The sequence below is a fragment of the Dermacentor variabilis genome, chromosome 1 (assembly GCF_050947875.1).
Source record: "Dermacentor variabilis isolate Ectoservices chromosome 1, ASM5094787v1, whole genome shotgun sequence".
Lineage (NCBI taxonomy): Eukaryota > Metazoa > Arthropoda > Arachnida > Ixodida > Ixodidae > Dermacentor > Dermacentor variabilis.
Window position 1 is genome coordinate 234,857,083 of NC_134568.1, and position 13,271 is coordinate 234,870,353.

The 13,271-nt window shown below is 41.8% G+C and overlaps 1 protein-coding gene across 3 annotated transcripts in view; it reads left to right on the top strand.

Annotated features, from left to right (window-relative positions):
- The window catches only part of VhaAC39-1 (V-type proton ATPase subunit VhaAC39-1), a 36,288-nt gene extending 23,522 nt beyond the window's left edge, over window positions 1–12,766 (top strand). The window contains exon 7 of one of the 3 annotated variants that reach the window (XM_075671255.1): window positions 9,978–10,082. In XM_075671255.1, coding sequence (XP_075527370.1) covers window positions 9,978–10,067 — 90 coding nt within the window. In that variant the 3' untranslated portion in view covers window positions 10,068–10,082. Of the gene's footprint in view, window positions 1–3,153; window positions 6,313–9,977; window positions 10,083–12,054 lie in introns of those variants that run through there. The other 2 variants (XM_075671258.1, XM_075671252.1) reach the window with 2 other exon arrangements.
- Window positions 12,767–13,271: the final 505 nt, after the last annotated feature.

A 13,271-nucleotide genomic window follows, 5' to 3' on the forward strand; every position in this document is an offset into this window, starting at 1 on the left:
TGGTTCACCAACCGCAGTGATCGCTGTGTTGAGCAGCGCCATCGGCCTCATACAGGAAGGCTAGCGTAGACTTATGGTAATTTGAAGCCTACTAGACTTGAAATGCGCGAAAACGATGCCGGTGCATTACAAATATTTGATAGCGCCTGCCGCTTAGATGTTTTGTGGTTGCCCTATAGGTTTGCTGTGCACGAGCATGCGCTCTTATGCTTTGTTTTACTCCATGTGCCAAGCGATCAGATAGTGAGCAGATTTACCATTTCATGCTGCTAATACAGAGACACCGGTTTTAATTGTTGAATTAAAACCGATATAAGCAAAATAGTTCACAACACATACACACACCGCGACTGATAATGTGCGTACACCGCGGCTGATTAAGCGTGTCACATTTTTGCGCCCCCAAGAGATATTTCCGCCTACTGTAGTTACCGATCCACCGAAAGGCTTCCCTGACAACCTTATATGAACGGACATGACGTAAATTTCACAAAGCACCATGTAAAACATCTCGAAATCGTTCCGCAGCACGCGACAGCAATACTTTCAAGCAGCGCCGCGCCGAATCGCCCAAGCCAGAGAGGAGGAAATGCTCTCCGCGCGCCCTATCCTCCTTGCCCGATGAAACGGTCTATATATGCAGATTCGACACAAACCCAGTTGATTGTTTGTGCTCTTTTCGTCTACCTCGTTTTTTCCTGTGTGCGTTCTTTCTTAGGCGCAACTCTGCCCAAAACATATTCCTTTAACTGTTTCGTTACTGCTAGAAATGTGCTCATTTGCGCTGCTTTTATGTTTTAACATTTTATTTCAAGACATAGTCGCAGCATATGCTGCGATACATAAAATTGTAGTAAGATTATTGGTGTTTTGAATGGATGTATAGCAGTAATAATTGGTCAGCCAATTTTTTAGAATTCTTATGTGAAAGTTGAAAGCACCTTAAGGAACACAAATAAAAGTAATAATCTTCTCTATTATTAACATAAGTTCTGAGAGTAAAAAAATCTGAAATATAGAAAATATGCACCTGGTTCCTAGTTTCCTATCGGATCATGTGAGAACATAATTATGAAAAGTTTTTGTCGTCAATACAAGCCATAGTGATGATGCCTGTGCTATGCGGGAAAGCAGTAGCTTCACTAATATGAAAATTGGCAAGTTCCTACTTTACAGGGAGCATTTGTTTTTACTCACTGCAGTAGGCACTTGGTTTCTATATTACTAAATTTTTTAGGCTCGTGAAGCAATGATTGTTAGGTCAGTCAGCATGCAGAAGCCTCGTCATACTTGGTTATTGTGTTCTACAGTGTTTCTGTGCGAGCAAGGCAGTCATGTGCTCGTTCAATTGGCGCTGGAGCCTCCACATGCTTTTAGTTCCTGTACAGTGCTGTGCAGTAATGTGTAGTGTTTCACAGTATGTTTCAGTAATAAGGGCACTTGCTCAGGTGGTGTTCAAAATGTAAAAGATTAGACAGCCAGGCATGCTTTGGTTGAAGGTCAGTCTGAACTCAACTGCGTGCTTTTGTGTGAGTGAAAGCCCCACACGACAGGAAGGGTTGCTCGTAATAATTTGTATATACGTTGTTGAAATTCTGATGGATAAAGGCAAACCACAGTGGGGAAAATAAAGTTGCACTTGATATTAGTTGAACACAATTATCAAAATAACATGCACTCTTGAGCATCTACCCTTGTTTTAGACGGCGTTAAAACAGGCTAAAAAAATCTGAAAAGTGACAACCCAAAAAAAGCTTTTGTGTCTTGATTCCTGCTGTCATTTAAAAATTGTTTCCAAGTCGACCGAAGCACAAATATTGCATCTTTTTATTGAAGAAGTGTTAGGAGCACTGGAAGCTAGTTTCGATGGTGCCTCCAGTCGAAGTTTTATTTTTCCTGGCTCCCCATTCTGCCAGCAGTTGTCAACTCTGACAAATAGTTAAAGTTCAGTAGTCATTCATTCAAATGGTCAATGATGTTGCTACTAAAATAATTCCAACAAAAATGCTTAACATCAAATAGAAAAATTGTCGAACGAATTGATGGATTTCTATAGGCGCAGTAATAAAGGAGTTAATAAAGTGAATAGTTTCTAGAAGTGTTTGGCTAGTCGCTTACGTTGAAACCATCGTCAATAGTTTCTGCATAATTTTTTTGTTGTAGAGGCTTGTGTAATGCATATCTCAAGACATGCATGTCCGCTTGATATTTTTGTTTTGTCTGGTTTTGTTATGTGTCTTGTAGGAATATTCATACTGCACAGAATAGAAAATTTTATTCCCAAAAGGCGTTCCCAAGTGAGCCAAAAAAAATTTGAAGTTGGCGGCACGGGTGTCATCCTATTGCTTACAATATTTTCCAATTTCACGGCCAAATTAAGTGCAAACTAAAAAACGTGTCGAAAAACTTATGTGCTCATATTAATATGCCTCATAGTAAATTAGTTCCATGCGTTTTGTTATGCTGTCCACAAACGAAAAAAAAGTTTTAAAATTTCAAAATATGGCCCAAATCAGAAAAATTTTGTAACTTTGATGCGTCTTGGCGCATTTTCTATTTTGCGCAGAAACGTGAAAAAAAGTGTCAAACATAGAACGTTCTTTTCGCAACATCTAGGCAAATATCTTCCTACATGAAACACAAAGAAAAAAAATGTTAAACAAGTTTTTTAAAAAAGTCATTTTCAAAAAATAATATAACTCGGTTCCAATTTTTGAAAAATTTTGTATGGAAACCCGCTTATAGTCGGGCAAAACATGAGTGCAATAATGTTTCCTCATTTGCTTTATTCTCAAAATATGAACAGGCCAAAGTGGCCCGCGTTGAGTGTGCTGGCTGATAGGTTTGCCTGGGTGTGTTTTTCTTTTTTTTTTTGTGACAAGAACAGAGAACATGTTTTCTGCTTTTTCTGGGACGCAAGAGGTAACAAACCCGACACTACTTGTGGTGCAGGAACAAATTTATTTCATGTCCTTTGCAGTTAGTATTCAATGGGTTAAGTGAGCTGGCTAGTGGCAGTTCGTGTAACGGTCAGCGCATGTACGCTTGACTGATCATGAGCACACATCCACACATGCCATGACTGAATTCCCGCCACACGCGGCACTGACTTCCACTCCATTGACTTCTGACGATGCTCCTCGATCGTTGCAGCAGGTGCATGAAGCAGGGCCACATTCTTGATGTTGCCGCTGAGTCGGGAGACCACCTCATTTGCTGTCTGAATGGAGGCGGTGCTTCCTTACATAAGGTAGTACCGGGAAGCTTGGTGCTTAAGGAGTCCACCCATCATGGGTGTATATTCTGGGGAGGGCGGGGGCACTTGGGCCCTATACGCCCCACTCAGAACTTGAGAGGGGCAAAGTAAGCCATTTGCCCCCCCCCCCCCCCCCCCCCCCACTTTTGAAAGCCGGGAATACTGCACTTCGCGTCTAGACCAAGATAACTCGAATCTGCAGAAAGTTGCTTGAAGCCATGATAATGGGGGTCTGGCCTCTCCACTAGCCCCACTAGGAGACTCGGCCACATTGGTTCCTCAGGGCACTTATGACCGGTATGCATATAACACCCAAGGTCTACTCGGTTACAGCTGGTAAATTTCCCCACCTCTACAAGCCTGCAGTAGCCTTTCAAGATGATCCAGGCATTGATTCGGGCTACTTAATCTTTCATAATAGGAACCTCAACAGTGCAATTGAGGTTCCCAGTATTTTCAAGACTGGTTTCATTTATTTGGCCATGAAAGTTGTTCTCATAGTAAAATTAGAGGCAGCACAAAGCATTCGCTTCTCACTGCCAGTGCTCTTCATCACGCCAGCGTTCTGACAGTGAGCGCTCATGGTCATTGAGCGAGATGTTTTTATAGTTGCTTGTGCGTGCATGACATGCTTGTCATAGGCATATGTACCAATGGGGAGGAAACATGCCCCTCCCCTTCACAGTCAGAAGTGAAAGGGAAGAGTGGGCCATTTGCCCCCCCCCCCCCCCCCCCCAACGCCCCTACCTTTACACACCCACACACTTGTGAAAGCAGGCACTGTCCGCTGCACACGGACAAACCCAACAACTGATGCAAGTTGTCTCTCAGAATTGCACCCACATAGCTACAATTTCTTTATTATGTATCCCTTGCTTAAGCAGCTAGGATTGTCTTTCGGGCGTCTCCGCCACATGCTGTAGCAGATGACGCTTGGCGTGCCGCACTAAACACTTCAGGGTTACCATACTTTGCGGTGCGAGACACCTGTGGGACATTCCTTGCAAGCCTGCATTGCTGAAAAAGCTGTCGCTAGGTGGTCCAAAACAAGTTTAATCCACGATCCCTTCCATCACCTCTAGGCCATCTAACCAAACCATATTTGAAAACACAATCAGATTTACTTTTTATAATTTACCGGTATTTAATCAGCGTTGGCATTTTAGCGATTTTTTTATAGATTTAGTGAATTTTTTTGTTTGTTAATGGCATAGTTTTCTAGTTAGCAATGAGCGGCTTTTTTTAGTGACTTTAATGAATTGGCAATATTTTAAAGACTTATAAGTTAGAAAGATTTCTTGAAAAAGGACCTTATAGAATGCAGTTTAATATTCAAAAGCTGCATGTAAGTGGCCGAAACTCGCTGTACGTCGCATTGGCTTCGTGACTATGATGATGCACTGGTTGCCTTCACATTGGTAGCCTTCACATTGTGATTGTGCTTCAAAGCACTGTGGTCATCATAGCTATCATAGTGTTCACAAAATTGAATTTTCTTTATTATTTACAAAACCTATTTGAATGCGTTTAAACACTGCGTATTCAGTGGTGTCACTAAATCCGTTAGCTTGGTAGACATGCGCAAGCGTGTTGGAGAGCTAGCTGATTTACCAAAAACAAATGGAATAAATATCGTGTTTGGATTTAAAACAGCGCAGGTTATTAGACATATCGACTGCATAAAAAAGGCGTAAATATCAGAATGGCTGAGCTCATTCATCCGCATCTGAACAAATCACTTCTGTTTATCACTGCTTTCGGACTAATCAGTACTTCACGACGGCGTTCAGGTAGATGAAGGGCAAAAATGTGGTATTTGATTTGTACAATTCCTGGGTAATCGTCATCGCCGTGTTAACAACATGCGGCCAATCATGTTCCGCAATATCTAGTTCTGCGACCACGAGCGTCTAGAAGCACAACAAAGTTAGGGATAACATGCAGACTAAGTACATTTTCATGCTAGGAAAACTATGTTGCTTGTGTTCTTTTGAATCGTGCTGTAACCTTCCAGTCTGAAGGTAATGAAAAATTTTAGCTGTGATAATTCGTTATGTAAATATTAGAGGTAGGTGATCAAATATAGACTTTTTCGAGCATGAATAGAACATGAATAGTAAGTATCGAATATCAAATAGAGAAATGCAGACACTCGTATCTACAGCAGGAATATTTATTTACACAAGGTCACTACAACAGTCATGAAAAGAACTCTACAAATAGCCGCTAGACACCTTTAGAGCCTGGAATGACAGGCTGCTGTATGACCAAGTTTCCCAAAATGCAAAATAAATACTTGAAGAAATCAGAACTTGGTGGAAAGAGAAAAGAAAAAGATAAAGTATTTGTGTACCCTACACACCAACAAGGGCCTGTTATGAGGGAAACATCCCTGATTGTAACATAAAAGATAAAACTGCTGCATGACTAGACTGCAAGAAAGACAAATTGGCATGCCAGAAGCAAAACTAGCCGTTTGTCATACATTATAGACAGAAAGAATTGGAACCGAGGGGCCTGGTTTGGTAAGAACGCTTGTGCATATTTGCTTGTCAGAACCATATGAAACCAACAGATACGAAGAAAAGGAATGCATAGGAGAAATTATTTGTAGTTTTTAATTGAAGTGTAAAAGTGAGAAGCTAAAGGGAAATGGAGGAAAAAACAACTTGCTGACAGTGAGAGCCGAATCCACAACCTCAGCATTATGCGTGTGTTGCACTACCACTTGTGCTATGGAAAAGGCAGTTCCCACATCCATGCATTCTTGGGTATTTATGTATGTGTACAAAATCTAACTCAAGGAGTGTTAACCAGCTCTGCACTTCTACTGCAAAACCGAAAACAAAGCTTGCATTACCAATTTTGTTTCTGCACTGCTTCAAAAGCTTTGTTCCTGTTTTACTTCTGATTATAATTTGCGATACTTTGTTCAGCAGGTGGAGAACAGCAACCCAATTTTAACAAGCCATTGTTCCGAAATATTTGCTTAGTTTTGATATTTGTAAATACAGAATAGTTCATTTACGAATATGAATAAAATGTTACACACCAACTATTTGTTTTCGAAACTTTGAATACTCGCCCACCCTATAATATATACATTCGTATATCAAAAGCCCTCTATACCCTACTAGTCAGTGCACTGTTTTCCTTCAGCTGCACGTACTTTAGACCAACATGAAACGTCTAGGTAAATGATTTACTTCACATTATATTATATTAGTGTTTCAAAACACCTATGTTCTTGAAATACACTTCATAGTTACAGCAAGAATTTTAATGACCTTTTTTTTTTCTCACTTCAGCCACATGCTTCAGAAGATATTAGTAACACTATAGGCTGTAAGGGTTCATAATGTGTGATTGAAAAGCAGATCTGTCGATAAAAATAACTTTCACTGACCCATTTTTCAGCCTTTTGTATTGCAATGGCAATCAGGTAATCTGCAAGGGCAGCGATCTTTACAGTGCGTACAATCTGGACCCGCTCTAAGTATGCTTCTCCCAGTCACGAACATGAACTTCTGTATAACCACCAATGAATGTCTTGCAATAAATCAACTTGTCATTAACACTAAGAATAAAAATGTGTCATTGTTTATCGATCTGTGACCACTAAAGTTGCATCTACCTGACTCCTTTCCCACCCGCCCTGCGTGCTGGCTCACTCTGCTCGTCTTGGCAGAGGCCCTCAGTGTGAGGATTTGTGGTGAAACTTCGATTTGGGCAAGTTGGTTCATGACTATTCAAAAGGCGCAGCGCAACTGGGATGGAGACAAAGAAACAGACCACATCACAAGCACCGACTAACAACTGGTTTTATTTGCACCGAAACCGGCCTAGTTATGTGCAAGAGGCTTGCCATGTAACACTGCAGTTAACACAAATATGGTCGCACATGATCAACCAAAAACCAACCATGTTTTGTGGTGAAACATACATTCAAATGAACATGTACTGCAGAAATCAAAGGAGAAACTATGTACAGGGTTAAGTATTGCAGCTTCCTTCGTTTGCATGGCAGCCATGCCGACGGGGTAGCGGCGGCAGAGCGATCTCTGGTGGCACGTACTGCAAAAGATCACTGTCCTATGAGCAAAGTTCGCAACCCCCACTCTCTCTCTCTCTCTCTCTCTCTCTCTCTCTCTCTATATATATATATATATATATATATATATATATATAATATCGTTACGGGGAGAATCTATATACAAGGATATATTTACAAGGCAAGACGCACAATGCTGCAGAAATAATAGGGCTGGTGAGTGCATACCAGATAGCCACAACGTCGTCGTCATCGTCCAAGCACCAACCACAGGATCGCCGCCTGTGACATTAGCCGGCGGCAGAAGCACCTTCCCGGTGCAGTTAGAGCTCGGGTTGAGAGTGGTACAGTTTAAGGCACGAGACATGAATATACAGGGTGTCCCAGCTAACTTGGACCAAGATTTTAAATATACCCAAGTGCTCTAGAGAAATCATAGCGACTGCATAGTAGCCGTAGTCGTATGTACTTACGGGCAGTATTTTTTTCATCACGAAGTATTAATTAATTACTTTATATTAGTGAACTTTTTAATTATTGCTTAAATCAAACATAGCAATTACAAAGTTGTAGGGCGCCTTAAATAACCACTGAATAAAGCATTTATTTCGTGCTGAAGTGGTCCTGATTGTTTTTTCCAAGAAAAAACAAAAGCCCACAATATACGCGAAATACAAAATAGATGCACACTCGCAACCACTACTCAAGCGCTTACAAGCAACCATTGAAAGATATACGGCTGCATTCTCTTATCGCCGCATCGTACAAGGCGCCACTACGCTTATCAATGAGTCAGCAGCTCTCTCTCCTTCCTGGCTACGCCACTGATACCAGGCGAGGTATTCTGTAGGAGTCCACCTAGTGAACTGTCCATTTAGGCCGCTGCTGATTGGCTGCGTCCGCTCATCTCCTCCTCACTCGTACAGCTGCATCCAATTAGCAGTGGCCGAAATGGACAGTTCACTAGTTACAGAATTCCCCCCCCCCCCCACATGAATATTTCTCTGGATGATCCAGTCCTAGCATACAAAAGGAACAAACTAATGTACGAAACGTTTACTTTTTTTCGACGATTCGGCCAGGGTCCAGCTTTTGTCACTGAAAGCTCTCTTTCTCATTATATATTGTGATGAAGATAAAGACACTTGGGCTTGTGCGTTCTGACAGCGGGCACAGGCAGAGGGAAGACAACAAGGCATCAGCCAGCCCGGTGAATGAGTGTTATCTCTGTGTCTCCTTTACAGCGTGCATGCGTGCGTGGCCGCGCGGAGAGAGACGGCTTGCCCTCCCCCCCCCTATTTGATAAATATTTGGTACACCCCTGCCAACCACACCATCACAGGCATTCTTCCCATGCCCGGTAGCAGAAAATATCCAACTCGCAGATGTATACTTCGAGTGGCACAACTCGTATAGTTGGTACCTACCTTTAAATGGCTCGCTGCACCATCGCTGACATATGTTACGTGACAGTAGATGGGTGCTTTTTCATCTAACACTTTGTACACTCTACCTAGGGCATAGCAGACGTGCGCTGCATCATGATGCATGTTGTCACTTATGGCAGCAAACCTGTGTGTTGCTTTCCTTGTCATGGTGACACAGGTGAAAATGGAGATTTGTTTCTTGTGCTAATGGTACGATTGTGTTTCATTTGAGAGGACAGTCCAGTTTTCCACAAAATAAAAATGCAGAACAATTCTTCCGTGCTGCACGCACTTCTTTGCTGCATGAATAGCTGTGGCTTGAGTGCAGCATATGTATTCGTGAGGAATCCATTTGGCCACCCATTTGCCGAGCTCTTTCACAAAAAGGGTTGGGCATGACGTATTCGATCAAGTCGCCGCTTTCCCAAACAGCAAATGTCACCTTGTCCTTATCGACCATTCCCAGACTGGCCAAAGGGGGGCTTTTGTTGCATGGGCGGCGCTCGCATTCACCTAACATACAATCTGTGGTTGGGAGCCACAGAGGCACAGTGCTTTCATGCCTTTCAATGAGATTTCCATGCTGGTTATTTTCTCAAGCGTGGAGACACAAAGGTTGGCATTAGTGCAATAAGCAAAAATGCAAACCTCTTGTTGTGGTGTGAGCAGCACCCATTTTGGACGCAGGCTGTAAAATTTGGGCAAGACAATGGTACTTTTGGGGTGAGCTGCTTTGAATACCTGAAACGTCTCGCGAATAGAATGTGTCACAAACCACTTTGAGATGCACTCTCTGTGGCCGTTTGTGATGACTGACACAACGTCCTTGTTCGGGCTCTGGCAAGAGAACCCAAGTTCGTCCTTGGTGAAGCAGTTGAGCGCAGCTTGAACATCCGATATGGCTTAACCTTGACCTCATGTACGGATCAAAATCTGACCACATTCCATGCTTCTCACGCCAATTTCGGGCCTTTCTGAGCATGTACATTGTGACAGCTGGGATTTCCTCTTCAATGCGTTTATCATCTTCTGGTGGAACGATGGTTAAAAGGCGGAGGCAGTCTCGATAGGGACCTTGAAGCCTCATATGCTTACTTTAAGCTATTTAACCAGCCAGCGTATGCACGACATTCTGTCGGAGATGGTTCAGGTGTACTGACGCTTACGTATGCAGTGCTTAAAGTTGAGTGTATCTTTGTCACCACAAAACTTTCAATCTTGACTCATTTTCTCTTTCCGTAAGATCGTCTGCTGCATTTGTGAACGGAAGATGGTGACTTCAATGGTGAAACATCAGAAGAAAGGTGGACGTGCCTGTTCAAATTGTCAATGACTTCTTTTTCCTGAAGGAATGCCTCATTTACTTCATCGTGGGTGTCACTAGATGAAGACAGGATTTCTTTTAGAGGTGTAAAGCAGTGCTGGCAGACCTTGTTGGTGTCGCAAATACCCTCAGCCTCTGGCAGTAGCTTCCACGGGGAGGCAACATCCAAAACATTAACACAACAAAAATGTTTTTCTTAGCAATCTTCTTGTGAACGCACAAATAATCTGCACAAAATGCTCGGGCCGAGCTATGAGCTACATGCATTGTGTGTAGTGAACTGCTAGCCAAGTTGAAATGTTTATACTGAACAGCACCACACTCTTTCTTATGCTTTTTCTGCGCCGCTATTGTGACTGAGCCTCCAGAATGTCTCACGGTTTCATGTTTTATGAGCAAGGCCGTCTAAAGCTTTTCACTGTGAAAACATGTGGGCCACGCTCATCATCGAAGGGCAATGACTGTCTGGTGGCACCAGTGACCTCTGCTGTTCTCGGTATGGGAAAGTGCGCCAACAAAGTGGTGACAGAATGTCGTAAATTACATAACTTTGGCAACCTTTGGCTCAGTCATGCTGCATGGCACTTTTTCAGACAGACGAAACGCAGAGGTAAAGGTCTAGGTAAGACAAGAATATGTTATCTGTGAGTGATGCGGAAAACTTGATTTTGGGAAACGAAATAAAGGCACAGGAAATTACTCGGATAAGTTTTTAGAAAGGCACAGTGCAAGTCGCATGCGATGGTGCTCAAGAAGGTTCCGGTATCCAATGCATGTGAGGGATGGGGAGCGTGCAGTAAAGTAGCACCTTCATAATGGCACACCTGCCTAGGCACCGCTTACAAATTATTACTGTGTGCACCAGGCAGGTTTTGGCAAAGTCAGCCACAACATGCACTCGTGGTGTCTCGCATGCTGTTCACAAGCAAATAATGGAAGCATAAGTGTGGTGCCCACAGAGATTGTAGGCTGCAAACTTGGTACATGTTAGCACTTTAGAGGGTGGCAGCCCCCTGCCCCTGCACTACTAAACACAAATAAAATCTGACAATACATTTTTTTAAAAAGCTGCCAGAGCGAAGTTCTGAAGCAGCAAAGAAATTAGAACTAGATTTGCATGCAATGCAGACTAATAGACAACCAGCAAAGGTACGGAAGCCAGTATGCTCAACATGGGCCACTTTGGCCTGTTATATTTTGTGAATAAAGCAAATGAGGAAACATTTATTGCACCAATGTTTTGCCTGACATATGCAGACTTCCACCCAAATTTTTCGAAAATTGGAAAAGGAGTTTTAAAATTTTTATGTTTTAAAAATGACTTTTAAAAAAAAAGAACTTGTTTTGCTATTGTTTTCCCTTGTCTTTTATGTAGGAAGATATTTTGCATAGATGTTGCAAGGAGAACATTCTATGTTTGACAATTTTTTCAAGTTTCTGTGTGAAATAGAAAACACACCAAGACTCATCAAAGTTACAAAATTTTCCTGATTTGGGCCATGTTTGGATTTTTTTTGTTTGTGAACAGCATAAAAAAATGCATGGTACTATTTAACTGTGAAGCATATTAAAATGAGCAGAAAAGATTTTCGACACAACATTCTTGTTTGCATTTAATTTGACCGTGAAATTGGAAAATATTGTGGTAAGCAATAGGACAACACTCACGCCACCACCTTCAAATATTTTTTTAGCTTGCTGGGAACGCTTCCGAGAATAAAATTTTCGGTTCCATGCAGTTTGAATATTCCTACATGACACAAAAAAAAACAGACAAAACAATAATATCAAGCAGACATGCAAGTTTGATCTCCCGTGGAATCACCCTTATGGGCTTGCTGATAGCTAGTTTAAAAGGTGCCAACAGTGATTCCCAACCAAGTTGCATTGCTCCACCAGGTGTTTTGCAATATTGTCCCCCTTGCCGCCTTCAGAATTCTTAGTTTTGTCAGGATCCTTCATGGCAATTGGTTTTGTTTCATGCTTACATGTGCAGGTGATGCTCAACGTAAATGCCTTCATGCAGCAGTTCCATTCTGGAGTCTTCTATGCATACGTGAAGCTGAAAGAACAGGAGTGCCGCAACATTGTTTGGATTGCCGAGTGTGTTGCACAGCGCCACCGTTCAAAGATCGACAACTACATCCCGATCTTCTAGTTATTTTCTAATAGTCATCTGGCTTAAATAGTTCAGTGTAGTGTGTGTACCATGCATGGCTAAACTTTGCCGTTGAAGTGCTGGTTCTGAAGTGCTTGTTGAGAGTTAACTGAAAGATGGAATATGCTTGTTGTCTGTGTGGTAATCAGAGGTCCGAATTGCAATTTGAAAGCTGTTTTATGTTAACCTGTTACAGCAGCTCATCTGCAATTGTTTTAAAGGGCTAAAATAAACCTATAGTCCCTTGTGCGCATGTATTTATTCAGGACCTTTCTAATGCCCTTGTCATGTAAATAATACCTCTATACATATACATATATTGTACAAGCAGTATGTTATTATGCCTTTCACTGGAACAATAAATGTGAAAAATGATTATCATGCAGGTATTCTAAATTTGCATTGGAGATTGTATGCTGCAAAGTTGTGTCGAATCTGAATTGAAAACCATAAGGAAACCTTTTCCATGGAAACTGGAAATGAGCTTAGATGTTGTACATCTTTCTTATGCTATAGTTTGACTGGAAAAAATAAATAGTTTTCAGTTCAATTCAGCTCTGTCAGCCTTTCTCTCTATGGAGTGGCTGTTACAAATTCCATTTTACTGTAACAAAGGGAAACATTCTAACACATGAAATGTTTCAGCTAGTCAGCTTTTAGGTTTTCAAGGCCTCTTGCACTGCCAATACGAAAAGATAAAAGCTACTGTGACCACTGATACCAGGTGGTGCACAGGTGATTTAATCTGTGGATAGTGACTGCAGACACGTTTTGTAAATGTAGAATGTGATGGACAAGTTTGGAGCACTCAAAAACATGACCACATTTGTTTTCATTAGGGGCTTGCAAATACAGTAGACTTCCGTTAATTCGACCCTGATGGGACTGATGAAACTGATTAAATTATTTGGCAGGTCGAATTAAACAAGATGGATAAAAAAATCGCAACACACCTCCGATTCATTTGCCAGAGTCTAACACTTCGAATCAAACGCGCGCCCACGTTGTGTGTGTTCAAAGTAGAAAAATAATCTTGTAATTACATTAAAGCCCCT